This window comes from Phalacrocorax aristotelis, chromosome 4, assembly GCF_949628215.1.
Source record: "Phalacrocorax aristotelis chromosome 4, bGulAri2.1, whole genome shotgun sequence".
In the NCBI taxonomy this organism is placed as follows: Eukaryota; Metazoa; Chordata; class Aves; order Suliformes; family Phalacrocoracidae; genus Phalacrocorax; species Phalacrocorax aristotelis.
In genome coordinates, this window is record NC_134279.1 from 75,053,359 (window position 1) to 75,081,356 (window position 27,998).

Genomic DNA, 27,998 nt, shown 5'->3' on the forward strand with positions numbered 1-27,998 from the left:
ACATAAGGCACAGGAACACATGCTTTTTACTCCAGGGAACCTGCAAACCAAACCTCACTCTGCTGCCATTAAACAAGTAGTTCCAGTGACCTTCAATGGGATTTTGCACTGCAGTTAAGCAGGTACCTACTTTAAACAGCTGGGTATAATTAATGGAAGGTAAAATTTACTAGTGATAGCGACATATTAATTATACATCTAAACTAATACCATTCCTTTACAGTTGTTTTTAAAAACTTTTGCTTTAATTAAGTTCTTATTCTGTTTTCAATTTAATCATTTATCCCAGTCTCTTATTTACAATTTTTCCATCAAACTAACAGAGAAGTAGTTACTCATGGATAAATAATTCTCCCACAGCTTATGTACTGGACTAACATACAGACATAGAGGTCAACTGAAATTCTGGACAGAACAATTTATGTGCTAGACAAACTGTCTCAACTTCGATTTTGCTGTTCTAAAATGTCAGCTGACTATATACACAAATTTTGTTAAATCTCATTTGTTTTGAGTATACATTGATAGGACCAACAAAATACATGTGTGTGCATTTGCACACACATTTTAAATGACTGTGGAAAAAAATTACCAATGTACTAACATATAATTTATTCACATAGAACGTCTTTGCTGTAAAACAATTCCACCCTGATAAAAGTCAGTGTTTCATAGCACCCAGGAGCTGCATCTGCATTATGGATTAGTAGAAGTTGGGAACAAGAAAGAAGTTATTTATTCCACAGTGCCATACTGAGGAAATATAAAGCACCTCAGCAACAACTGCTCTGTTCTCCTAGAGAAATAAGGCTGTAAACAACCTCCTTTAAATGAAGAATATTGTAAAGAAAACATTTTCATTCAAAAACTTTCAGAGAAAAGGTGAATTTGCTATGCACTCCTACTCATTTAATTTCAGTTAGAAGGCCTAAAATAAACTCTTTATGCCACACTCGAAAAACTCTTTAAGTCTTCTGGGATTTAGGCAATTGATTAATTTTTCATATTTAAATAACAGTGAGCTGAATCACAAGGGAATATGAATGTATGCATACCAACCTCCAATTTCTGAGTGCCTACCACTAGTGTTACAGACACTGTAACCTCCTACACCTCCGAAGCACCCAGCACAAAAATCTTTGGGGAAAACGATGAAAAAGACTCAACTCCACTTTTGTCAAATCGTAGCAGCACCGTGGGGGCCCGCCATCTAGCACCTCACCGGCAAGCTGCGCTGGCTAGTTTGGACGAGAAGCAGGCCAAAGGCTGACAGAAGCAGAGGAAGCTACGGAGCCAGGTACGCTTTAAGGTGCTATTAGAGCTAATAAGCTCCCCGCGGTGGTGGGTGGGGAACACGGACTGCCGCTTCAACGCAGGCCGAGCAGCGGGAGCAGGAAAGGGGTCCCGCGGGCCCGAGTAGGCGCTGCTGAGGAAGCGGGTTGCCTGCCCCCTCGGGGACATGAGGGCTGTGAGAGAAGGAGACGTGGTGCTCTGCCAAACGCTGTGTCGGGAGGCCCAGGGGCCGGCCCAGCCCCGAGGAACAATGACGGGCTGGCAACGGGGTCCTCAGCCCGCCTTCCGCGGCGGCCGCGCGGCGCGCCGAGTCGGCTCCCGGGGCAGGCGGGACTGTCGGCTGGGGGTGGCCGGCGTCCTGGGAGGGGAGGGTGGGCTCTGGCCTGCCTCCGAGCTGTGCCGCCCGGCCCCGCAGTGGCCCGGGACCCCGCTCCCGGTTCTGGGCCCTTTTATGCTCTCGAGGAGTTAGAGTGGACCGTGAGTAACAACGAGCTGGGGCTGACAAAGAAGCTTCTGTGTGGTGAGGCAGCGCCATCTTGCAATACGGAAACAAAAGCTATGGCAGGCGCCATTTTGCATCTGAACGAGAGACGAGGAGGGCCTCGCTATTTTTCGCCGTGGGCGCCGCCATTTTAGGTTACGGCAGAACCTGCGCCTTCCCTAGCGCAGCCTCATAGGGTGCCGCCATTTTGGCTTACGAACGAGACGGCGACCTGCAGGGGTCCTCACCCCCTCCCTCCCTTTAGGTGTCTTCATAAAATGCCCGTGGAGAATCCCCTCTTTTTTCGTCCCGCTCCCAAGATGGCGTCGATGCGGGAAAGCGACACTGGCCTGTGGCTGCACAACAAACTAGGCTCCACAGACGAGCTGTGGGCGCCGCCGAGCATTGCCTCGCTGCTCACGGCTTCGGTGATCGACAACATCCGCCTCTGTTTTCACGGCCTCTCCTCGGCCGTCAAGCTCAAGCTACTCCTGGGGATGCTGCACCTGCCCCGCCGGGCGGTGGATGAGGTGAGAGTTGGGCAGGAGCTTGCGCGGGAAGCTTAACCGGAGCGGGGTGCGTGTGTGTGAGGGGGAGAGGTCGGTCGGAGGTGGCGTGAGGGGAGAAGGGGGAGCAGCGCCAGCACCACTTCCCCCGCCCGCCCTGTTCTCTCCACGCAGGGAGCCCGTGGGGAGGGAAGACCCCGGGGCGCGGCGCCGTTGCCGCCTCACGCTGCCCTCTCCCGCGGGGGCGGTGGGTCGGAGCGGGCAGCTGCCCCTAGCAGCCCTCAGCGGGGAAGCCGAGCAGCGGCTGCTCCTCAAGGGCAGCTGCCCGCCCGCACTCGGTGCGGGGTATGTAGGGAGGTTGGTCCCCGCAGGCATCCCCGCTTCTCCCTTGCAGCCTTTCTTGGACGGGGATGGGGAGGAGGAAGGTCTCGGCTGGCAGAGCGGTCCGTTGAGGCCCAGCTCGGAGGGCTCGGTCTTTGCTGTGAGGAAAAGCGCTCAGATTCCCCGTGATAAGGGAGCGAGTGGAGTGGAAGCTTTGCTGCTGCTCCTCCCGCTCTGCGGGGAATCTCTGGTTGGCACTAGTCTTTCGAAAGCAGCTTCGACCTGTAACCTATCTTATGCCTCCACACAGACTTGTAGGGCTGTGTCTTGATACAGTTTTGGTGCCTTTGGGAAGAGGGATTTTCTGAGGCAGTAGTTGTTCTAGGATTAGGGCAGAGACGCATGATCATTTAGGAACAGTTGTGTGTTAGGCTTGCTGCACTCTTCCTTAATACTGGCAGCTGTGTAGGTGTCTCAAGTTGAACATCTCAGCTTTAGGAAGGACAGCAGCAAGTGCTGAAACTTTGGGCATGGAACATCTGGGGCCTGCACTGAACAGTGCTTCTCCCTGCCTTCTTGCAGTCAGGTCTTGTTTGAGGAAAATTGCTGAGCTTTTTTTGTTTCTTTTTACCTTTCTGGGAACAATTGGTGCTTTCCTTTACTGTCCTACCCCAGCTGGTAAGCTGGCTGGCTTGAGTCTGAGCTGGCTCTGCAAGCAGTTACAGATCCAGAAAAGCTTATTCATTTGGCCCTGGACTATACCTCATCTGCAGCCAGCTTATTCTTACCAGAACGCAGGTACTGATGTTTGGGACAATAGTTGGAGAATGACTGGGGAAGACTTTCTTCAGCCATGTTCAAGGAATGCCTCTCCTACTTCCACAGTGTATTGTATTGGTTCCTGGTAGCAGTCTTGGAGGTGGTGTGTAGTTAATCCTCACCTTCTTGTGTAGAGTATCCTCAGATGTGCTTGCACCAGTCTCTTTCTTGGCTAAAGATGCAGCTGCTGCTGAGGGTTAATACACATATATACTAGGCAGGATGCGGGGAGACGATATGTTACTTGGATTATTGTATACTCAGCTTCTGTGTGCTTCTAAGGTGAAAATGCACGAGCATCACATTTAAACAGTAGTTTAGTATATGTTGGTGTCTGTCTTGCTACGTGCATCTGTATGATCGCTGTATTAATGTAATTGGTGTAACTTTAAAAAAAAAGCTTGTTCAGCATGTTTAATCTTTAAAACATGATATTTGTGTTTCGTGCCTGTCCAGTGCACAAACTGTCTTCCTCGTGTGTGACAAATGCAGTTATGTTTTGGACAAACAAAATAACCAAGGCCAGAAAAGGGGATGGGGAGCTATGCATAAGCTCATGTGAACTCTGACTATGCAAAATTGTTCTGAAGTAGTGTGAAGACCCAAGCAGCTTGGAAAAAATGAATATTGCAATGTTTGGGAAAAGCGAACAAATTAGTGATGTATTTAGATGGAAGAGAGATCTTAAAAAAAGCTTAGGGACCTTCATAAATAACACTCATGCCAACTCTTTGAGGGAGTAGCATTCAAGCAGACTGAAATAGTTTGTTGAAATGCTGCAAGATTGTTCACTAGATGGGTAAAAGAACTTTTAAAACTGATTCTAAGGAAGATGATAGCCAGCAACTTTACTTGATCAGTGCTTTTGTTAGCCATGGAGATAAATTGTATGTAAAGAAGAGCAAGTCAGTTGCTGTGCCTTTTGGTGTATTGCTGAACTGATCAGTTGTGTTCCAAATATAAAGCTCTTATTACTCCTGTAACAAAAAATGTTGGGTGATTATTTTTTTTACGCTTCTTTGGTAGATTTAATGAATTGAACATAAATCTTTCATTGTAAACAGGGCACACTTGATTGAGATCTAGGAATTTGGCATATTTTCAGTCCTTTGCAAAGTACCTGGAACATTTTAATTATTTCACGGGCATGTAAGCTTTTTAACTGAGAGGAAATGCTTAAAAAATTGTTAAAAAAGGAAAAACACATGAGGCAGAAACCCTTGACATTGCTAGTAGGTCTGCTATTATCATTATAGACTTCCTTCTATAAATGGTAAAAATAGCTGTTGTAGCCAAACTGCTGACTGAAAGGGGTGTTGTCTTGTCAGATACTCGTCATTTGTGGTGTGCTAAAATTGGTTGTATTTGTGAAGATTCGTTATGTAGTTGTTAAGATTTGGGATTGGGTATCTTAACATATGATACCTAGAACATACATACATATATATTTGAGTATATGTGCACTGTGCTCTGTACTTCTCTACAGTGTTCTGTGCTCAGTGTACTGTGGAGTGCTGAATATGGTGTCTCTTTGCTAACAGAAGTACACCAGGATAGGATACTTGTAGCTGCCTGGAAGTGAAATTTGTAATTTGGAAATCACTCCCATGTCTGAAAATGATTAAACTGAACTGAAAGTGCTTCATTAGTCTCTTTGGAAAGTCATATGTATGTCTTCCGTGCCATGTGCCAGTCTGTATTGATCATGTGTGAGAAGCATTGAGCTGGCATTCGGAAACTTAATAGCACTGGAAAATATATTGCATCAGCTACGTAAAGCTTTGAGAATCTCAATAGTGGATGCAGGATATATTACTGGTTTGTTTTGTAACATGTTAAATGATATCCCCCTCTCTAGATAACAGATTGGACTTAGTTATTTCCTTTTCAAAATCTTTTTTCCCCCCTCTGTTTTCTCTATAATAGCATTTTCACTGAGGCATAGAAGAACATGGAAACCATTTGGGAGCAGTCATCTGAGTAAAGTTATGTGGGGATCAAGAAAAGTGTGGTGGTATTTGGTTTAGAAGGGTTTTAGTTTGCTGCTGGCCCTTTCTAAATCTCTGTGAAAGCTTCAGTCTAGACAAGTGAATCTTCAGTGAGCTCTCTTGAAAGCTCAGTCCTTTGCTTAAGTGTGTGGGTTTTTTCCTCAAATGTAATATCCTTCAATTTTCGTAATATTTTCGTTCAGCTCTCCAAATATTGTATAGATACCAGTGACTTAATCCTCATAATACTCCTGTGGGATAGGTAATAAACCTAAATTTTTATCATGCTGTGAACCTCATTACTGCTTGTTTGTTCCTGCTGACTAATAAGAATAATTGGCTCCCACTTTCATTTTAAGTTAAGTGTGTTTTGTAGGCAGTTATCAAAAAATCCTTTCCTGCTGTAATGCTCTAGGCAGAATTTGCTAACTCTTGAATCTCCCTGCCCCCCAGCTTTTCATCTGCTAATTCTTTTCCACATAATCATGCTTATTTGAAATTATGTCTAAAGCTCGGTGTAGTGCTGACCAGAGTGTCAGTTGTGAATTTGGCAGAACAGTTACTTCTGTTTATTTTGTATATTATGTTCCTTTTAACCCGATTCACAATGGCAAGCACAAGTTTTCTTTTTGTGCCAGCATTTCATTTATTTGTTCAGGATTAGAACCAAGTCTGTTACAACCAAGTCTGGCACGAGGACTGCATGCTTCTGTGCTCTCTGAATTATCTTGAGAGGATGATGCTGCCTATCCCAGCAGTGGCCTGCCCTTTTATTACAGTAGCTGTAGGAGAGCAAAAGTTCAGACTGTTTCTTCTTTCTTCTGTGAATCAGGAGTCCTCCACTCATGCAAGCGGGAATTGTGGAGTACTAGTGCAAAGGAATAAGAGGGCACATGATGATAGCCTTTCCCTCTCTTCAGAATAGGCAGGCTGCTGTGCATCTTTCTGGCCTATATTTAGTGTTCTTAATTGTTCCATGGCGTAACATGGTATATTTTCATCCAATATTACTTTTGGCCACCTCCACTTTTTTATGATTCAAATACAAAGTGTATACAATAGTGGTATTTGATCCATCCTAGTCTTGTATCATCTAAATATTAATACTGTGCGTTCAATCCAATGCTTTTAGCTTAATGAAAATGCTCTATAATAATACAGATACCTAATAAATATCACCTTCTCTGTGGCCTCTGAAAGATTAAAACTTGATTGGGTTTATTAGCCAACTGTTGATGCAATTGTCTAAAGGCATAGTCACATATATTAATTTAGGCCTAATACAAAGGAAACGAATGGGAATTCTTTGCAAGAAGTCAGCTTGGAGCTATCACTTTGCATGTTTCTAGCAACATTTCCTTTTTTACCCCTTCCCATGGTGCTGTTTCTGTATTCTTCCTGCACAGCCATTATTAATCTGCCTTTGTCTCTGTTCCCAGACTTTTTCCATCCTGCCTGATTCTTTCTTGTTAGAGGTTTCTAGTCGTGTCCTATGCTTTTTTTTTTTTGTGCCAGCAGGCTGAGAAAAATACTTAAGATCCTTAAGTTTTAGATGAGAGAAATGCCAGAACATGTTGCATCAGATCTTGATATTCATGCTTAACAAGATGCTGGCTGGAGCTGATAGGACTGTTACTGACCCGGTGTTGCAATCTTGTACAATTAATAGTTTGGGATTACAGCTGTGCTTTGTAAAGTAACAGGATGTAGGATCCTCTGTTATTTTGAGTTGCATTTCATGCATTCCAAGCCACAAATGAATTTTTTTTTTTTCAGCTGCCAGTTCAACAGTGAACTGGGAGCATATATTTAAAATGCTATTTGAAGAAAACCTGAGCCAAAACTCAAATCCAGGCTTGTTAAATGCAAACCCATATTCAGGCAAGGTGTCTGGTTAGTTCGGAGTATGTATTGGTGTGCTTTGCTTCCCTGCTTGTGACACCATGTTCTTTCTGCAATGAGGCCTTGTGATAATGTTATTTTGCCTAGTGCTATGCAAACAAGTTTTATCTGGGCTCGTTTCTTGAAGGACACAAAGTTATGTGAAGCAGTGGGTTGTGGTGTAAATAGGTTGCCTGAACTTTAGCTACCCCGAGAGTAGTGTGGATGTAATGTGCCCAGACAAAAGCTCCATAGGAACATGCATAGTATAGGCATGTAGCTCTGAATTTTTGGTACAGATGGGGGTTTTGTGGAGCATACATGAAGGGTAAATGTAAGGATACAGCAGACAGTTTTCCTCCAGCTATTGCTTGAGTTTGCTTTGATGGAGCAAATTACATTCTATCTGCATTCGTGGTGTCCAGATAAAAGCTTGTAGAAGAGCTATAAATAAACCATAGATTCATCAGCTCTCGTGGCATGTTTTAAATTTTCAGGTGTTTTGCATAAATCAGTACTGTAATTCCTATAGGATAGATAGGAGAATAAGGGACTTTGTTTCGATAGTAGTCATGCTCATCCTCATCTACCATAGTAGAAGTGACTTCTCATGCGCAGTTCAGGGTTAGAATAGAGACATTGGCAAGTCTTTATGGAGTTTAGGTGGGTTTTTATGTTTACTGAGAAAGAAATGAGTGGTGGAGGACAACAAAGACTAGAACCTTAGAAACTGTTCCCCTCCATAGTGTAAGTGTTGTTTAAATTTGACATGTTAAACTGTGCATGGTCGTGGTTATGTGGTCAGCTTAATCCAAAGCAAATCAACAGCGCTGCTGAAGATGGTAATTGACTGTTGTAGCATCTTCTGGTCTGATCTTTTTGTGGTTCTAGTGTTTGTGTGATTGTAGTCAACCACAGCAAGGGGCTGATCAAGCTTAAAGCTATAGAGAGATGCTAGTTTTTAGTGAGATGAACTGATCTGGTTCACTTCACAAGCACTTTACTAGGAGTGCTAAAACATGCGAGGGTAAAGGACGAACTACCCCTATAGTGCACTTGTAAACCTTTCTAATGTGAGAGGGCAATAACATTGTGTGGATGAAAGGAATTGAGAAATGTCGATGTTTGTCTGCCTCTGAGCTTTAAAACTGCCTGGGGGGAAAAATGGAGAGCAGAAATTTAACTTACATTTCTTAGAGTAGCATGAGTAGCGTAAGCTTATTTTATTGAACTTCTTTATATAAGAAAAGGCTGGTTCTAAAGAAAGGGAAAGAAATACAGCATAAAGGTGAAGGTGAATCTCTTGCTTGCTTCCCTGCCTTCAGAAACATGTAGATTGTAACTAAGCTCTATGTGCTACAATGGGTTATGAAAAATCAAAATTTAAGTATTTCCTTATACTTGTAAATTTGTCAATGTTAATACCATAAAGATAGAATATAATTTTACTGTTATGTTTTGTGGCTTGATAGATGTACAGTACATCTCAAACATCTTAGTTCTGTGAAGCTAATGCTTTAATGCTTATATGAAAGGTTACTTAGGAAAAAAAAAGGCAAGTGTTCAGTCTTTATTTGGGGGCTTAGGCTTACCTGTGAATAAAGTAAGAGATTCACTGTGTAAACCCCTGCATGCAGTCATCTTGAATTTTATTTCATTTCATAGTGCCAACAGATGTGTTGAACAGTAATTTAGAAAAAATACTGTAAATGAAATTTTTTTATTAATATTATGCATTATTTTCCTTTTTTCAAGATAGGTGCTTAAAAATAACTTTTTTCTGACTGTAGAAACTTTGGATAGATGGAAAATCTTGTAACTTGTGGCAAAGTAGAGGGCTAGGTCTACTTCTGTAATATGTAGTTTTTGTCAAACAATACAGTTTTTATTAGGATCAAACACATTAGCCTAAGCTTAAGTAAAATTTTGAGGACTTGGTTTATGTTCATGTGATGTAGAAATGGTCTGTCTGCTATATTCTGTAGCGCAGAAAGGGGCATATATTCATTTAGGTAGCTGTTCTAAATAACTTATTGTATCCTACTTGCTTATTCTTATTGCTGAATATAAGGTGTGTGTACACTAGGATTATAAGTGTAGAATGTAAGGAGACAATAGTGTAAGGATCTGACATGTTGCTTGTAGTAAAAATGTTCAGTGTTTAAACAAAGCTTTGAGCTGTGGAAAGCTCAAAACAAACCTGGGTTAGGTTGGCTGAAAAAATCTTAAAAAAAAAAAAAATTACCTTGGTTCATTCTTTACTTAGTTCTAGAGTTAAACATTAACTGTGGTGAAGCAGTCTCCCTCTTCCCTTCCCCAGTAGTAAAACATTGTGCATGTTTATGCTAGTGTCTTTTTAAAATAAAATCCAGCTATAACCTGTTTAAAACTGTTTCCAATTGGCTGATTTTCTTTTTCTTTTTTTGGTAGATGAAAGGGGCACTGACTGAAATTATCCAGCTCGCTACCTTGGATTCAGACCCCTGGGTCTTAATGGTAGCTGATATTTTAAAATCCTTTCCAGATACTGGCTCCCTTAACCTTGATCTTGAAGAACAGAATCCCAATGTTCAAGATATTTTAGGAGAGCTTAGAGAAAAAGGTAAGCCTTTTCTGTCGGTGAAAATTAGAGAAATACAATGCCTTTCTTCAGAAACAACCTGTTGCTTCCCAGACAAACTTGCTACTTTAACAATACTGGTGTCAGGACAAGCAGTATGTTTTGTCTCTTAACTGCCACGGTTCATGACCTGGCATGTTACTGGACTGGGAACTGTGATACTTGAGGAATGCTAACTTCTTAAATTATCTTTTCACACATTGCCAGAACTTGCATGTCAGGTATTACCGAGTGTTTGTAAAGGGCAACATGCAAGTTTATATGGATTCATTAGTATTGTAGACAGGGTGTATGTATTGATAGGTAATAATTGACTTAATTCAGCTTAGTAAGTTGAGGTTTTTCATATATTGCTGTCTTGCACGTTATAGTACCAAAGATGACAGTAAGGCTCTGTTTCCACAGTGCTGTGTGGACAGCCTTGTGTGTGTGTAAGCATTGTGTTGGGCAGGTGAGGTGCCTCTCTGCTGGAAGTCCTCTAGGCAGCAAATGATAGGTGCTGTGGGGGAGACTGATCACAGGAAGAGTTATGCTGCTGATGTCCAGTTAGCTACAGATTGCCTGGCAGCTGAAAACATTGGCTCAGGCACTTGCACAGTTGCTGTTTCAAACAACGTAGTAAATGGTGATGTAAAGCTACTCCAAACTCTGTGGGTTTGATTTATCACATTGCCTAGAAAAAGCCCTCAGGCATCAATGGAGAGACATGGTCTTGGGGTTAGGATCGCAGCACAGCAGACCAATAATGAAATGGCTTCGAGGTGGAAGCATTTTGTTTTCTTACTATAAGCAAATGATCGTTTGTCTGTTTACAACTTCAGTTTGGACTTTAGTTCAGTAGTTTCTTTTTATGTTTAATATTTAAGGAATCTGTGAATTTGATCACTTATCTTTTACTCTGACAGTGGTAGCATATTTAAGATTTGACTAGGTATAATTAACATGGAAGCTCTTACCAAGCCAATGTAAAAAACAAACACCCTAATAACTGGTTATATGCTGTGTAATAATTACAACTAAATTACTCTTGGTGTTTAAACAAGTAGTCAAAAATTTAAAAACACCGGTACAATCTAGTTGTAAAATATTTTGTCATTAGCTATCAAAGAGGTGCTAATATCCATGTGTACTGTGTTAACTCTTTATGCAGTAAGTGAATGTGAAACTTCAGCTATGTTGCCGTTGGAATGCCAATACTTAAACAAAAATGCCTTGACAACACTAGCTGGGCCACTTACTCCCCCAGTGAAACACTTCCAGCTGAAAAGGAAACCTAAAAGTGCCACACTCAGAGCTGAACTCTTGCAGAAATGTAAGTAGTATTATAGCTAGTTGATAAGAATGAGTAACAAATCAAATGACGAAAGGAAAATTTATATTCAGTCTTACACTCCAGTATGGGTATATACATTAAAGTTTTCTGTTACAAGCTTTGCTGGCTGGTATTTTTTTCTTTGGTAGACTGATATGTAGGGAAGAGCAGGTGCAAGTCATTCTGGCCATGATTACAGTAAAATGCTAATTTTGACTTAAATGCTGTTCAGATTTCAAGGCATACAAAAAGCTGTAGCTTTTTAAAGCACAGATACATTCTCTCATGGGTGTATTTAGCAGTCAGTTTTGAAGACTTGTGAGGGACAGCTTTGGTTAAAGCTCCTGAAACAAAGCTGAAATGAGAGCCTAGTTTTATTTTGCCATATGTTTTTGCAACAGGGAGCAAGAGCTGCTAATTAATACTTTCTTTTGCTCAGTATGGCTATATAGGGTGTGAAAGCCAGAAGGTTTTTGTGAACAAAAGGCAACATATGTGTAAATATATGTATTGGTATCCACTTGAACTAAGTGATCTTAAAATAGTTTAATGTACCTGCTGTTCTGTTGCAGCAGCTTGCTACTTTCTTGCATGTGACTTGGGTAGTTGGTCTGGTTAAATAAGAGACTTGTAACTTTTTATAATATTATACAGAACTTTAATTATTTCAATCTCTATCAAGTAAATTGTCTACTCTGATAATTTCTTTTAGTTTAGACCACCTTGTCAGTTGCATAGTCATATTGATTTTGCATTTTCTGAAAATACTGTGTTTACCTCACATAAATAACCTGGGTTTTAATTAAAATATAATTTTTGTTGCTATTCCAATCTTTTGTATGTATTAGTTAATAACATTTTATATAAGAAGCAATATGTTGTATTTTTTTCAGCACAGATTTTGTAATAACTAAAGCTCTTCTTCTTTTTAGCAACAGAAACTGCACAACAGCTCAAGAAGACTGCAGGAGTGCCTTTCCATGCTAAAGGCAGGGGGCTGGTCAAAAAGATAGATACAACAAGTATGGCTCACTTTCATCGCTTCCCAGAAAGAAAATCTGAAAAATAACCTTGATGAAGAATAAAATTACCATGTAGTTTTATAAAAACTTAATTCTTTTTGAAGCAAAGTATTTCTCCCTTTCTGCCTCCCTCTCTCCTGATATTTTAATGTTTCTGACAAGGCATGTCAGAAAGAACAAGAGTGTGGGGTTTTTCTTAAATGGCAAGCGTATCTGCCGTGCTTCTAAAATGTACCCAGCTAGATCATGCCTATAGGCTTTGGTAGGAATTTAATTTGCAACACTCCAGGAATAACTCCTGACTAAGCCATGTTGCTCCAAAAGGGAGTGGAGTGGATCACAGTAATCTGCTGTGCTCTTTGAAAAGCTGTGAAGTAAACTGAAACTGTTGTATATCTACATAATTCTGTGTGAAGAAAGAGGGGACAGTGTGCTCTCCATAGCCAAGGCTGTGCAGTGGCTTCTATTTAATGGACATGACAAAGATGTGTAATCATTCTTCACCTTTGTATTAGTAGATTTCAAGTGCTTGCTGAAGTTCCTGAACTGCTTGAACTTTTCAAATAAGCTTTTGACTAGGAGCAAGAGGAGGGTTCAAAATTAGTTACATACTTAAAATCACTGCACAGGTATAACTTTTCTGACCACCAGTATCATGCTGGGGTATAAAGCTTCAGTCATTTCTTGGTGTGGTGGCTAGAAGCTATGAAGAACTTTGCGTCAATGCTATTTAAGATGTGTTTTTGACCACCAAAGTTTGGCCATATGTTAATGCAGGAAATGCAAAAAGTGTAGTTGTAATTTGAACTAAAAATTGTCACAGTGTAGAAACTGAACATGAGTTCTTCTCAGTGTTCTTTTTAGCTGTTGAACTAATCAAGCTAGTTTTTAGACTTGGCCTATAGAGCTAGGTGGTCTCTAGAAATATGAGTTACGGGTCCAGCTGGGGTTTATTCTGCTAAAACCTACTCGCATTGGTCAGAAAGGATTGTCCTATGCTGAAAAGGTTTTCAGTGCAACATACAGATGGATACAAAGTATCTAACCTCAAACTAAAATTATGTGCTTATCTTCAAATTGTAGGGTGTGATGAGTTTTTCAGGAGGCTTAAAGACCCAACAAATATGTATGTGTCCCTAGTTTTTAGCAGTTGATGAAACAATGCTGTCTTCAGTTCTTTTATTAACTGTGGGGTAGAAGGGTAACAGTGTAAAGTTGGGGGAAAATGGCTTCTTCTAGGTGTAGTAGTTTCTACTGAGTACTGAGACAGCAGGTTTTCTGTTTGCAGTATAGACCCAAATTGATCCTTTTCCTTGTGCAAACAGCAGTGCCAGGATTTCAGACCCCTGTGTGAAGGAACAATTTACCTTTCCAGTAGATTACAGGGCTAAGGCTCATGTAAGCTTACAAGCTTGGCTAAGAATCTTTGATGAAATACAGTTTTACCAAGTAACTAGATCTTAAAGTTCAAAGAGCAACTTTGGCAATAATTGGAATCAGAACATTCATGCCCAATACCTTTTTTTATGTGTTCGAAGTTTGTTTTAAGTAAGGAAAGCATCAGTGTATGTAGGAAAAGTATATTTTGATAGCAGTGCACCTATTTGATTACTTCATGTAGAATGGGGGATGCAAGCATTAGCCTAGAGATGGGCTCTTACTCCTTGTTTGAAGGGTAAAACCTAATCTGACCTTTGAGGGATGTGTAATCTTATAAATTCCACATCATAAACATTTGAAGTTTAAGGGGAGGGTGGATGTGTATGTGTTAAAAAGGGGAAAAGCCGAAGAACTCCTTATTGTTGTTTTTCATACCTAAAAAAACGTATATTACAGTTGTTGCCTTTTTTCTTCTTCCCTAAGCACCACTCAAAGGAATACCAAAACAAGCTCCGTTCAGGAGTACTTCAGCACCTAGTGTATTTAGTCCTTCTGGAAATAGAACTCCTATTCCTCCTTCAAGAACACCTTTGCGCAAAGAAAGAGGAGTAAAGGTAGGTGCACTCTTTCTTAGTCTCTTGCTTTCACACTCCATTCTCCTCCCTGATCTAAAGTGAATTTCTGATGCTGTTTTGAATCAAGTATTAATATATTAAAGAAAAAATTAAGGATGCTATTTAGAGATCAACTACCTAAATTTAACAATGGTTATTAAGTTATCTGTGGTCTTTCTTTTTAGCTTCTAGATATCTCTGAGCTGGATATGGTAGGTGCTGGCCGTGAAGCAAAGAGAAGAAGAAAGACATTAGGTTGGTATAGCATTAACAAAGGCTATTAATATACCTGCAGATAGGATCTAGATTTGCAATACCATTTTATTCTTCATTTGTTAAAACTTATCTTCAGCTAAACCTTAAAAAGTGGTCGGGGAAAAAAGAATAAAAAACCAAACCAAAAACACTTTAAGGGAGGTTTTTTACTTTTTTCCAATGCTTCTAATCATATTCCCATGTGACTAGGTAATAACTTGACTCAGCTGCATGAAAGGATTGAACTAATCGGTTGTACTTTGGGCTGCACATAGGTGTGTGAGTGGCTTCAGTACTGGAAGGCTTATTTCCACTGGCTGTGTAGCCAAGTAAATTAATTGAAAGTAGTGTTGAAAAAATTTTATAGCACCCTCCGAAATTCTGGCTGAGAGATCCTAACAAGTGAATAATATCTGATACACTGCTCTTAAGTCAAGTGACAGTGCAGTGCTCTACTTAACCATATTAGGAAGATTCAGTAGGCAGCATACTTGCCCCAAAATAACCTTTTTGTATTTGTCACCAAAAAAAATGAGTACCATCTCGGAACAAAATCATAATTGCAATTAAATCTTTGCTTGGGTTTTGATGTTTTCTAATATCACAGGATTAGCCGGTTCTGCCTAATTATGCAGTTACTGTATCTTGATGGATATATATTGTCGTTCAGATCATAATTGGGTTGATTATAAAATTGCATGTGACGATTACTGTATCTACCAACCTTTCTGAATATACCTTTTTAAGCATGTTTTAGCAGACTTTGAGAAATGCATTTTTATAGCTTTGTTTAAAAAAGTATGTCTAATTCAATATTTCAGGAGACTTTCTTGAACTGACTTCTATTTTTATGCAATAGATACAGAAGTTGTGGAAAAGCAAGCCAAAGAAGAAACAGTAGTAGAAAATGCTACCCCAGATTATGCTGCTGGTCTCGTGTCTACACAGGTAAAAACAAAGAAAACTAAAAACTAAAACAAGCAAAAAAAAAAAGATATTAGGAAACAGTGATTTGTGTTATTCTAAAACACTTAAACACTGAAGTAGTATTTTACTAACTTGTTGAGAGATGCCTCATAATATACAAATCTTTACATAATTATTTCAAAATCCTGTTATGTTTTCACCAAACTAGGTAAATTCAAAGCAGGATGAAGGTAATATATTTGATGGTTTTCTTGTTGCTGTTTTAAGTTTGTGATGGGATATGGCATTTCTGTAACTGAGGATCGTAGTCTTCTGTCAAGGTTGAAAGGGATAGGAGGGCTCTGTGTCCCTGGAGATGTAGAATCATTTTCAGGCGTTCCTACAGGTTTCACTCTCTGCCTGTGCATCCTTTGTGACCTTAGTTGAATAGTGTCCACAGAAGCCTCTCAGTGAGGAGCGCTTGTCATTGGCCTGTGCCCAGGAGGGATAGCTGAATATAAGCAGCCAAGTAAGAAAGAAGTCTTTACAACTCACCGGCCTTCTGGCTTGAGAAAAGAACCTACACACTAGTACCCTTCTGAAGTTTTACTCCATTTTTAGCTTGTGATCTTTGAGAACTGATGCTTAATCCAGAAGGCAGCTTTTTCTGAGGTCTCCAAACCTGTATGTAACTGGGCTTAGTGAGTCCCATTACTACTGAAAGGGAGGAGAAATAACAGTGGAATCTGTCTTTGTCCAAATTACCCATGGCTTATAAATATGTGCTTCTTAAAACCCATAAAGTTCAGAGGTGGCTGCTCCTTCTCTTACCTTTTTTTTTCTTAATATAAAAGTTGTTTAGCATCTCCTGGGAAAGCTAACCTGTTGCTGGAGGTAGTTCATTTGTAGTGTGGGAGGTGGAGGAAGTTGTGTGTTAGGTGGTTTTTTTCCTATTCTTGCAGATACAGTGCATTGGAAAAACTGTGATGCAGCTTTGTTTTCTCAGTCAGCACATAGGTTTTACAAGAATGTTAGGTCCTCCCCCCACTTCCTAGTTAGAAACTGTCTGTTCTGTTCCAGCAAACCTTGGCCTGGAATTAATTTGGACAACTGGGTTCTTTAGATACTGATAGATAATTTGAGGTGGCTGCACCCAGTGTTTACAAGCCTTTTGGGGTACTAGAAATCCATGTCGGATTCTAAGTGTCATCTTGTTCCAAATTTGAAGTGGTCATGATCACCTCTACCTCTCAAGTCCATGTGTTGGCATGCAGTGCTTGGCTTTGGAGAGCACTCTGTTTAAAAGGCATGTGGTTTAGTTGGTGAACCAGGCATTTTTTCCTCTAGAGCCTAATGGTGAGCACATGCAACATTGGTCCCATGGTATGGCCCACATGCCAAAACCAACATATAGGCAGATACTGGTAGGTCTAGGTCAGGAGTGAAGATTATTGCCTGTCTTTATGCAGAATGCTAATAGTATCTCTCTTTTTTATTTTTGTTTGCAAGCTCCATGTTTTAAAGAATATCTACCTTACTTTTGTCTAGTAAGGCTACCTTAAATGATTTGTGTACTAGACTTATTCCCCTAAAACTTCTTTCTTCTGTCAAGCCATTATGTTTAGCTGGATTGGACTACAGTGAAAATCTTCATAGGGATACCATATTGTTGTCTTCATGCTGTGTATGCAGTATTATGTATAGTTAAGTTCAAAATATGTCATTCTCTTTGGCTTGATCCTAGATGACATCCGTCAGGTTGGTGTTGACTGACTGTTTCAGTGGAAAGAGGGTTTTACTTGTGCTTTCACTGCTGCCTTCTGTTTGCTTATGTCCCAGAGGTCTTTGCGTTCTCCTGGGTGAAATTTTAGTAGGCCTTTTGCCCATGAATGAACCCAGGTTTCTGCTTGCTAATGGTGAAGAGCATGTTTGCTCAGGCAGAAGATCACTTATTTCTGTAGTGTAATTCTTCAGAGTGCCATCTGCACAAATTTCATCATTTAGTCTCCACACTACGAGCTGAGGAATGGGACAAAGGAACAGCAGCTTGACTCTTTGCAGAAGTACATTCTCTGGAATACTATTTTTTTTCCTGGCTCAGACTCTGCCTTCAGAAGCAACTTTGATCTGAATTAGGGGAAATAAAAGCTGCTTTTTCTCTCCTAGGGTAATTCTAATGTCTGAAGTTTGTATAGGGAGTTAGGGTTGAAAGGGCAAACTTGCCCTTACAGAGGACTCCATAATTAAGTTCTAAAAACGAATAATGTAGCAGAACTAATGTTGAAATTGTATTGAAAATGAAGGAACAGCACATAAATATATGCAATATGGCTATGATACTCTTCTATTTTACAGAAACTTGGCTCGTTGAACAATGAGCCAGCACTACCTTCTACAAGTTATTTACCTGCTACCCCCAGTGTGGTGCCATCTTCCTCGTATATCCCAAGCTCTGAAACACAGCCAGGTAAAAGATGTGGTTTTGCTTTTGGGGCCCAATACTGCCAAGTCTATACAGCTTTACTGTCTAGCTCTTTTTTATTTACAAATGTACTGTCCCTCAACTCTAGTGAAACTTAACCTTAGCAGTCTAAAAATCCACTGTAGGAACCCAGCCTTTGGGCTTTGTGTAACCAGACATGTCATTTAACCTAAATAAAGAAAATGCTTGGTTTCTTTAAGTCTTAAAATGACTGCTACTTAAGTCAAGTAAGCAAAGCAATTTACTGTTTGGGTGTTTTTTTTCTTACTCTGTAATAGAAAATCCAGCATTTTTTTAAACCCTAAAGGCACCAGCCATACACTTAAGTCTAGAGAATGTACTCCATACATACATCCGTACACATGCACTTATAAAACAGGTGCTTTCAAGAGTCAGATATGTTTCTAGAGGCAAGTACATATTAGCTTTCACATAGACAGGGATCAAGCCATTCATTTTCCTTTTACCTTTTTATAACAGTCTGATATATAATAGCTGAGCTTCTGCATATTTTGAAAAGTGCTGTATTTTCAGTTCTAGAAAATTACTATAGTAATAAATAACATTTGTACAAATCCTTTATTTCTACACCTTTTATTTTAATGCACTTGGTTTTACTTTTTCTACTGTGCTGCATGTGAAGTCTTAAAGGAATGTATCAGTTTGTACTAACAGATGTGCTTGACTGGGATGCATTACTAGACCTTGCAGTTAACAGAACCAACGTTTCAGTTTAATGCATCATTTTTGCTCTTGCTTGTTGAGATTTGGTACTGTAATGTTTGCCTTTATGTATGCGAGCTGTGGTATGTTGGTCATAGAAAAATGTATATGCAAAACCTGGTTCCTTCATTTGGCCCTGAAACAGTTCAGAATCCCTCTGGAGGTCCATGCAAATCTTTGGCAGAAAATTGGCATCTCCAGAAGGAATGAAGCCAAGAGCACATCACTGTTGTCAGCAGCTAGTATCATTATCTAGAGCCTTGGCATTGTATTCAACAGCAGGAAAAGCCTAGTTTGAAATTCTCTATTGTCTTTGTTCTCTTTTCTTTTTTCCCCTTCTGGGGTATATAGCTTTTCTTATGGACAAAGCATATAACCCGTCCAGTTCCATTGATATAAGATGCACACAGAAGATCCACAGACTTGGTCTCAGATTATGAGGTTGCAAAATTACAACGTTACCTTATGCAAGTCAGTTACTCTGACATGAGAGGAAACAGTAATAAAACTTAGGAGATTTTTACAAAATTAAGGGGTACTGATTGTTACAAATAGTTTGCCCTCTGAAGTGTTTACTGTCCTGTTCCATGTATTACTGGATAATAGCCCTATTGTTAAAACCAATGCTGTATCTGTGCCTAGATGGAGAGTGGTAGACCTCTCATTCTCTAAAACCTGACCTGAAAGGCATCAGCACAGCTCTGGTCTGTATCTGCCTTTTAGTCCACTGTGAACACAATGTGAATAGGTTAGCTTAAACCTTTTGAGATTTGTGAAAGGTGCTTACGCAGCTGTGCCTGTGTCTAAGAGCTGCAGAAGAATGTAACTGGCTAGAGTGTGCACAGGCTAATTACTGTTTGCTGGACAGACCGTAATTTATGAAATCACAGTGATTTGATCATATATGTAACCTCTACCTGCAGCCAGGTTTGGAACAGTAACTCCCTTAAGTGCAGGTGAATGGATCAACTTTGGGAAATAAGTTAGGACTTGTCAGTGCTGTGGGGTTTCAACCCTCCTAGCAGTTAGTGTTTAAACAATGAGTGATTTGTGAAGATTGCATTTAATTTTGTCATCTGTTTAAGTATTTGTATATTTTCAGTATTTGTTACTGGCTGAGACTTAATTACCATTTCCTTTGGAAGCTGCTGCTACATTAGGTAGAAACTATAGAAGCCAAAAGAGTATTTCATCATAAGAGTATAACAATAATCCTGGTAGGGCCAGAGTACAGTTGTTACAGTAGTATAAGCTAAAAAGCAGTTTCAATTTAATAAATCTGATATCTGTTAAACATAAAATTTGATGCTAAATATAGTGTAATCCATATTGGACAGCTTGTCGCTCAGTTGTCTACTGCTAAAGATAATTGAGTGGAAATGGCATTAGCTCTTCAATTATTCATATAGATATGAGATAACCTATTGAATTGTGGTGCTAAAATGGAATAATCAGAATTTTTAGTTTTAACAGCCATTGGTGATGCTAATCCCTGTTTGTGGATTATGTTTTTAATTATCCTGATGGGTTTTTGCAGCTGGCTCTGCACGAGAGGCCTTGCAGACTAACAGACAGACTGAAGAGCCTGCAGCTCCAAATGCTACCACAACTCTTCCTGCACAATTCAAACAAAGAACACCTATGTACAATAGTAACTCTAATCCACCTGCAGCTACACCTACCTCACCCCTAACACCTACCACACCTCCTGCCATTTCCCCTGCGGCACAAGCACCACAAGTGGCCCCCCAAACTCAGCAACAGCCACCACCGAAAAAAAGCCTCTCCCTTACAGTAAGTAAAACCAGGTTCTTTTTGACTGCTGCTTTCTATGTAAGTGGGGGAATGCAGATTTTTTTTTATTATGGATCTCATTAGCATGTTGGCAGTTCCTGGCCTTTGGATCATGCAGTGGTCAAGGCTGCTTTTTTTTATAACCAAAGACAATTAAATGTTTTCTGGCTTTGTTGGCATCACTGTCTTAATCACAACACTGGACAGCTAAAAGTGTTAACATTTCAGTAAGAGATCTTTATTTATTGCTATTTGTCATGTAAAATAATGTTACTTGTTACAAAGAAACTGGAGAAAGGTGTATTTCCAGCAGAGCTGTTGCCCAGCCAATTGCATATAATGTAAGCTGCTAAAAAGGATCCTGTCATTGCAGTGATAGGAGAAAAGATACCAATAGATTATTCTAAGGTGAAAGCCTTAATTTCTTAGTTCCCCTCACTACCCAACCACCCCATTTACCCATCTTTTAAAGCCTGAGAGTGGGGAGGAAACTAAATTCAACAGCAATTACTCATGTCCTGAAGCTTCTTACTGCTGGTATGTTGGTATATATTATGTGTGTGCTTGAAGTTAAGGAGGTAACTACTCAAGGTGCAACTGCTTTGAAGACTTTGCTAAGCACATCTGTAAGCCTGGTTTTGAAAGATCTGAACTTTAAGAAATGGGATGACTTTTTCTCAGTACCTCTACTTCATTTATTCAAGGAAAAAAAACTCCTCTGAAATTATTGCAAACCTGGGTTTGGACTATAGAGGAAGCATTGGGTTTTTTCTCCTTTACTCCTGATGTCATAAAGAACACAAAACTGATGTAAACATGAAGTCTCTTAGCACATGTTTTTGTAACTATTTAAAGGTGGGGTAGTGTTTTTTTCTTTCCAGTTTCAGAATTCAGTTGTCACAGTTCTAAGTGCTGAGTATAAGCATTAAAGAAGAAAAACCTTGAGGTTAAGGTGCTTTATTGTTTACTTTTTGTAGGTCTATAAACTTCCACCTTACTCTTGACTGTGGGTATTAATATGGTACCTGTTCGCAGTGGAATTCATATTTGTTGTATCTGTTGCAGAGGGAGCAAATGTATGCGGCACAGGAAATGTTCAAGACTGCAAACAAAGTTACAAGGCCAGAAAAGGCTCTTATACTTGGATTCATGGCAGGATCCAGAGGCATGTATTGAGACTAATTTAGCTTGCTTTCAAACACCCAATCTGAAATACAGTCTAGCATTTCTAAATGTGTATATGTGTGCAACACTCTTAGCTTTACTCCTTATGTACGGGACTCCGTGCTTTACTCTGGATTGTATGTAGTTCTGTAGATTACAGTTCTAACTACTTTAGTTCTATGTGGAAACAGGTCTTTAGGGTCTATTTCCAGTAAGTAAAACAGTCTGTCAGAGCAGCTGCTAAACACAATATATACATACCTGAACACGGGTAATATCATGGCTTAAGGGTTGAGGAGAAACAAGGCAGCCAGTTAGAATAGTGAACAGACTGGTTAGGTCCTAGTAGTCTGACTAGAAGACCCATGAATGTAAGCTCTTTTTTTTTTGTGGCAAGTCGAGGTACAAGCTGGGTAGTACAGAGCCTCTTTGCTAATTCCTTAGCTTTAGAAATGTAACAACTGTTGTCTTGGAGACTTTAGGTGACCACAGGTGCTATGAATCACAGTGAGGTAAGCTGCCTGATAGCTAGATCCTGTCATATATTGGCCTTGATACACCAAGGCTGTGTTACCCAGAAGATTATCAGATGTAAGATGAGAAGGGGCTTAAGAGTCCTTAAGTGAACTCTACCATCTGCACTAGGTCTGGTTTCTAATTTGGTATTTGAGGGCTCTTATCCCTGCAGTGCTGGAGCCTAAATGCAGCTCATGCATTTGGATTAGTGCAACACATTATTGAAGATGACCAGGGTAGAGTTACTGTGATGATCCCTGGGCTTTAAGAAAGCTTTGTGTGTCTTGCTTTAATGATGGTGCTCTTAGTACTAGGTGCTACTTCAAATTGCAGTAGCAGGATGTATTTTAATATCTGTATGGATGGGGTTTTTATAATGTGAGGTAAAATATTATTTTGGAAGTATGTGTGTTATATATATTCACATGTGCATATATAGATAAGTATATAGCAATATTAATTCCTTCAGTAATAAAGTCAGCACCTTCTGAAGGTTGGGTAAATAACTGCCAGCTATGGTATTCTTGAGCTTTCTGAGTGTCAGTTCCAGTACCTTGAAATGTAACATTCAATACTTGCACTGGAATGGAACTGAGTCTTGGACGAATTATTTCAGTGAAGCTTTTTGGGCTTCTGAAACAGCTGAAAACTCTGGAGGCTTTTAACTACCAAACATAACCCAAATAAAGTAATTCTGGTAGTTTGAGTTTACTAACTCCCATTTAAATATAAGCTTCTCTTGTGGTTCTTGAGGCAGACAGAAATTATATTAGCATGCTTTACTCCCCCTCTTGCTGTTCTTCCAGTTACTTTAGCCTCGGTGTTAATCTTTTGGGGTCCAGTTTTATTATCCTTAAAACTCAGTCTGTGATGTGTAGAGGGAGGAAGATCTTAGTCTGACGATGTGTATTAGTGACACTAGTTGCTCCGTTTTCAGTTTGGGATTGGTTTGTTGGGTTTTGGGTTTTTTAGGATAAGGTTTACAATCTCCATCAAGTGTTCTTTATATTTTCTAATAGAGTACTAAAATGTATAATCTTTTTCTATTCTTGTTTTCACAGAGAATCCTTGCCAAGAGCAAGGTGATATCATCCAAATTAAACTTAGTGAGCATACAGAAGATTTACCAAAGGCAGATGGCACTGGCAGCACCACTATGTTGGTTGATACGGTCTTTGAAATGAACTATGCTACTGGTGAATGGACCAGATTCAAGAAGTACAAACCTATAACTAATGTCTCCTAAGAGATGCAGCAACAGCAGACTGGACCAAATCAAGCTTAGAGTCAACCAGCTCATAGAGTATGTCAACTGTACAAAATGGCATTCGTGTGTACATTTCTTATTACCCTCCAGAGTAACAGTTGTGGCTCTCCAACCTAACGGCTCAGTGAACGCAGAAGAAAATGGTGTCAAATTCACGGTTTTGTTTGTTTGTTTGGTGGGTTTTTGTATTTTTTTTTTAATCTTGGAAGAGGTAATGGTGATCTTAGGAGGGGGAATTTTTGGTGTTTTTGCTTTCCTATGGTTCAAGATGCTGGAAAAAGAGATCACAACTGAAAGATTACATATGGGAGCAGTTTACTTCTGAGTACCAGAAAAGACGACTACTGCACGGTCATTCACGGTTTACCATTAATGAGGGCACAGATCTTTATTGTGAAAATAACTTCCTTGGCTACCTGGGTTCTATTGTAAGAATGGACATTTAAAGTACTACCAGTCAGTGCTTGATTTAGTTTGTAATTCAGCTGCAGTAAAACTAAATATTGCAGGTCGTAGATGTCCAGTGGCTGATGGTACCCACTGTATGTTTAGCTTATTTAGGCTTGGGTCCTAGGATGGGATTGAGCAGCTTTGTTAACTTGCTATGTTGCCAATGTCCGTGCCCAGCATGAGAAACCAAGTATTGTAGTTTTCTGAAGAAAAAAAACCATCAAAATTAATTAAAAAGAAGTAGTGGTGGCTTGTCACTGCCTGGAAGTGATAGCTCTTTGCCATGTAAGTCTTAGGGTAGAAGCTGATCTATGGCCCTTGCATAGCAAGGCCTTTGAACACCATAACTTACCTGGGAGGAAGTGATTATTACATCTCAAGACCAATTGCAGCTTAATTTAAAAACGGCCCTAGAAATGGTTGAGTGACACAAATCTGAATATAGATGGTTGGGAAGATTTGTAGTCTCGAGGCAGTGTTAATTTATGTTTCATTTGGGCAGTCATAAGGCCCTTGATTGCAAGCCCTGGTCCAAAAAGTTTTGAATGACTGTAGCTCTGGTTTTACCAGTGTAGTCATACCAGTATAATCACTAATGTGGCCACAATTATGCTGGCATATAAATGTGCCTTATACTTGTCCCCTTCTAGTAGAAGCACATTTCTATCTTTATAACTGTGTTCACACCACTGGTATATCTGGCTTTAATAGTACAAGTAAAGCGTTTGAGAGGGCTTACATACATAGTTCAGGATTCATCCTTTGGAGACTTGGATTAAATGTCTGGTTTCTGCCAGTACTTGTACGTGGAGCTGTGCTTGGTTGGGAATGGTGCTTAGAAGGAAGAAATACAAAGATGTCTAGCAAAATGGTGGTTTGGTGCTGAGGAGGTACCTTGGGCTGACCAGAGGTTCATGTCAAAGTGGAACTCTTAAGATGGAAATAAGGCGCTTTTTTTTTTCTGAAAGGAAAGTAGACCAAATCCTATAGATACACTTACATACTAACAAAGGTGTTTAGACGATTGATTAGAGTCTTTTTTTTTTTTTAATCTGGGGAATTTTTATTCCATTTTACTTCTAGTTTTTCAAACAAATTATCTAACAGGACAGGGCGAGTATAAATAAGAAAATCTGTATTCTACAGTGTTTTAAGATGTGACCAAAAGTATAGATTTCTTAACTTTATTTTAGCAAATATACAGAATGTTCTAGCTCCTGTGGTGGGCAAGTTATTTGATGGTACCTGCTACCATTACGGAGTGTTGTGCATGTATTAGTGTGACAGTTATGCAGGTAACTTTCACACTGGGGGCTCTCCTCCACATAATTACCCCATTTCAGAAGCAATGTAGATAGTGATTGATTGCGATTTTTCTTTAAACAGCTAGAAACCAGCCTGACAAGTGAGGATGAGTAGTGGGTTTTAGTTTTTAGAATGAGTTCAGTAGAAATGCATTTTCATGGTTATAACTTATTTGATTATAGTATCTTACACAGTAAGGGCTAACAACAGAATATGAAAGTATTCATCTCTTAAAAGAAAGGTTTAAAGAAAAGTGACATTCCTTTTCTTGTCTGCATTCAGATTTTTAAAGTTTTCTCGTGATGACCAGTCTTCTGTAAACATGTATGATACTTCTGTCTTAACTGTTCCTGCTTGCTAGATAAGCTGCAAGTACCAAATACAGTTTTTAAGAAAAACTTTTAGAAATTTGGCTGACTTGAGGGGCATGTACTGTCATTGTAAATTGTTGATGCAAGGCTCTTTGCAATTCAGTAGTGATCAGGAGCAGCTGTGTGATAGATAGCCCCTTTGGCTTACTTGAGATTAACAGGGGTCCCTCGCTAAACTTCCTTCGTCTGCAGAAGTCTGCAGTTCAGACCTGTGCTTTTGGGATGGAGACAGCTGTCCCTCTCCTCTTCAAGAAGCCCTTCTAGAATGCAGTGGAGTCATTTGAGTGCGGTAGTGTGTAGGAAGCTTAACCATGCTGCTACCTATTTGTATTTGCTGCATAACAAAGTTGGTCTCCAGGCCTGTTTGTCTAAAGTCAGTCGTATGCAATAAATTGAAATTTTAAATAGAGGCATAGTATATTTTTAATTCTGTTAAGTCATTAAGATGAGACAATTTAACACTGCAAAAGTAATTTATTTTTCAAGTGGCTTTATGACCCTCAATACCAGAGCATTACTTTAACTCAATCTGTGAATCTATAAAGTTTTTAAATGCCTAAAGAAAGGGAAGTTTTTGCGATGTTAAGATGATAGGGTAAGAAGTAAAACTACATGGTCTCCTTTGGTTCAGAGAATTAAATCATTGAACCAGTAGCCTGAATTGTCTGGCATTATTCCTATTTTCAGAAAGGGCAACATCAACGTTTAAATTCCAATATAACGGAATTGTTGCATACAGAACAAAATCTGGCTTTGGCACTTAATATTTTTTGTCTTGAATATTCAGTCACTTGGATGCTAGCAGGATTCCACTCAGTGAAGCTCAATGTGTGCCATAAGATTAAACAAAAACATTTGACTCTAGAATGACTTGCAGATGCACTGACAATTGACCAGAGTCATAGTTTTCTTAAAGCTTTGTTTGTGTCCTTCCTCTTTCTCTGTATCCTAGCATGAAGTCTTAAGAAATAGCAAGCCCAAACTTCCAAAGTGCACTGCTGCACCTCAGCAAGGCAGGATGTCCCAGCTTCTCTTGCCCTTGCTTGTAAAGAAGCACCTGTCTGTGCAAGCCTAGGTGTGATATGAATTAGCTTATTTGATTTTAGTGTGCGGAGAACTTCTTTCTTGGAGAAAGAAGCAATGAAAGTAGCTTGTGCTTCTTCCCTGTCCTGTCTGAACTTCTTATTCTTAGGGGAGAAAGAACACATACATGCATGCCCCAGCTTCTTTAACAACTTGCCCTACAGCAAAGTGCTGGGATTCTTTAGGCTCCATTTTCTTTCATGAGTGTTGTGAGGACCAGAAGGAGTGAAATGAGCGTAATGAAGAAGGTGAGGCCAAGAAGGATGCTGAGCAAGAGTTCTGATCATAGAGTCCATCTTCCTTTTAGACAGAACATTTTTTCCTCCTCTAGTGCTGTGTACTTATCTCCATACAGGCTTCATACAGTTAACACTCTAGTGTTGGGCCAGTATTTTGTGTGTTATCTTGACTTTTTTCACTGGTAGCTTTGCTGTTTAATCTTTGAGTTCAGTACCATAGGATGCTTGATGCAATGGGGAGGAGCCTTTGGTAATTGCTTCACACCTCTGTGGAATTGGTCACTTCTCTCACTAAGCTGTGTCAAAGTGCAGACCACTTGGCTAGATGGAAGAAGCTTGAGACTTTTACATAATACAGTTTGAGTGAATCACATTTTCATTGTAAGATCTGACTGGAATAAAAGACGAAAAATGTTAAGCCAGAGCCCTCTGGGAATCTGGTGCCTTTAACAAGGACTGTCATTTTGTAAAATGTTACATCTATAGCATAGCCCGTATGTTTTCTATGGTTTTTTTTGTACAGTTGTAAATTCAAAATATTCTGTCTTTGGGTACGTATTTTCAGTGTAATACAGTATGTATAATAAAAATTTAGATTTTCTAAGGAAACGGACTGATGCTCTTAATAATCAAGTTGCATGTTGTACTTACAGTTGAATTGGTGATGAATACCACTAGCTTGAGACCAAACAGCCAAATTGCATGATAATGTGTATCCCTTTTACGTTATGTCACGTTGCTTCTGTGGATGCATTTCAAAGTTGACATATGCTATAGTTTTGCTAGTTAGGATATCTGTAAGTAGGAGGTGTTACCAAAATACCTGCTTTTGCTTTTTGGGCGAATTCGCTGAAATCTGATTCACCTTGGGTGAGGTGCGTCCACAATGTGAGGGTGTGCATATGCTGAAGCACTCAAGCCGCAGCCTAGACCTGATGGCACAAGGAGGCTATGCCATGCAGAGGTTCTGTGGACGGCCCATGTGGTATGAAAGTGTAGAATAAACCCTGGGGGGCGTGTTTTGGTGTTTCCAGTGCCTCCTGTAGCTGAATTACAGCAATAGTGGCTTCTCTCAATTTTAGAGAGCTGCGGAAGGTGGGTGTGTTGTGGTTTGGGGGTTTTGTTTTGTGTTTTGGTTTGTTTTTTTTCCCCCAGAAACTGTTTTCGTGCTCGGCAATACCATTTCTATGGTCTGGTTTATCCTGT

General features: G+C 39.8%; 1 protein-coding gene across 1 annotated transcript; it reads left to right on the forward strand.

The window, feature by feature from the left end:
• The first annotated feature begins 1,227 nt into the window (after positions 1 to 1,227).
• On the forward strand, positions 1,228 to 27,401 carry NELFA (negative elongation factor complex member A). The gene is made up of 12 exons (XM_075092056.1): positions 1,228 to 1,297; positions 2,040 to 2,304; positions 9,720 to 9,891; positions 11,060 to 11,221; positions 12,154 to 12,243; positions 14,107 to 14,237; positions 14,423 to 14,492; positions 15,352 to 15,440; positions 17,754 to 17,865; positions 20,141 to 20,397; positions 21,463 to 21,562; positions 23,139 to 27,401. Exons 2-12 carry the CDS (start codon positions 2,053 to 2,055, stop codon positions 23,321 to 23,323), a joined length of 1,620 nt encoding a protein of 539 aa, XP_074948157.1. The 5' UTR covers positions 1,228 to 1,297; positions 2,040 to 2,052; the 3' UTR covers positions 23,324 to 27,401.
• The last annotated feature ends 597 nt before the right edge of the window (positions 27,402 to 27,998 follow it).

Coding starts and splice junctions, on each gene's coding strand:
- NELFA (XM_075092056.1), top strand. CDS start 2,053: ATGCCCGTGGAGAATCCCCTCTTTTTTCGTCCCGCTCCCAAGATGGCG. Junction 11,222..12,153: donor AGCTGAACTCTTGCAGAAAT/GTAAGTAGTATT, acceptor TCTTCTTTTTAG/CAACAGAAACTGCACAACAG. Junction 14,493..15,351: donor GAGAAGAAGAAAGACATTAG/GTTGGTATAGCA, acceptor TTTATGCAATAG/ATACAGAAGTTGTGGAAAAG.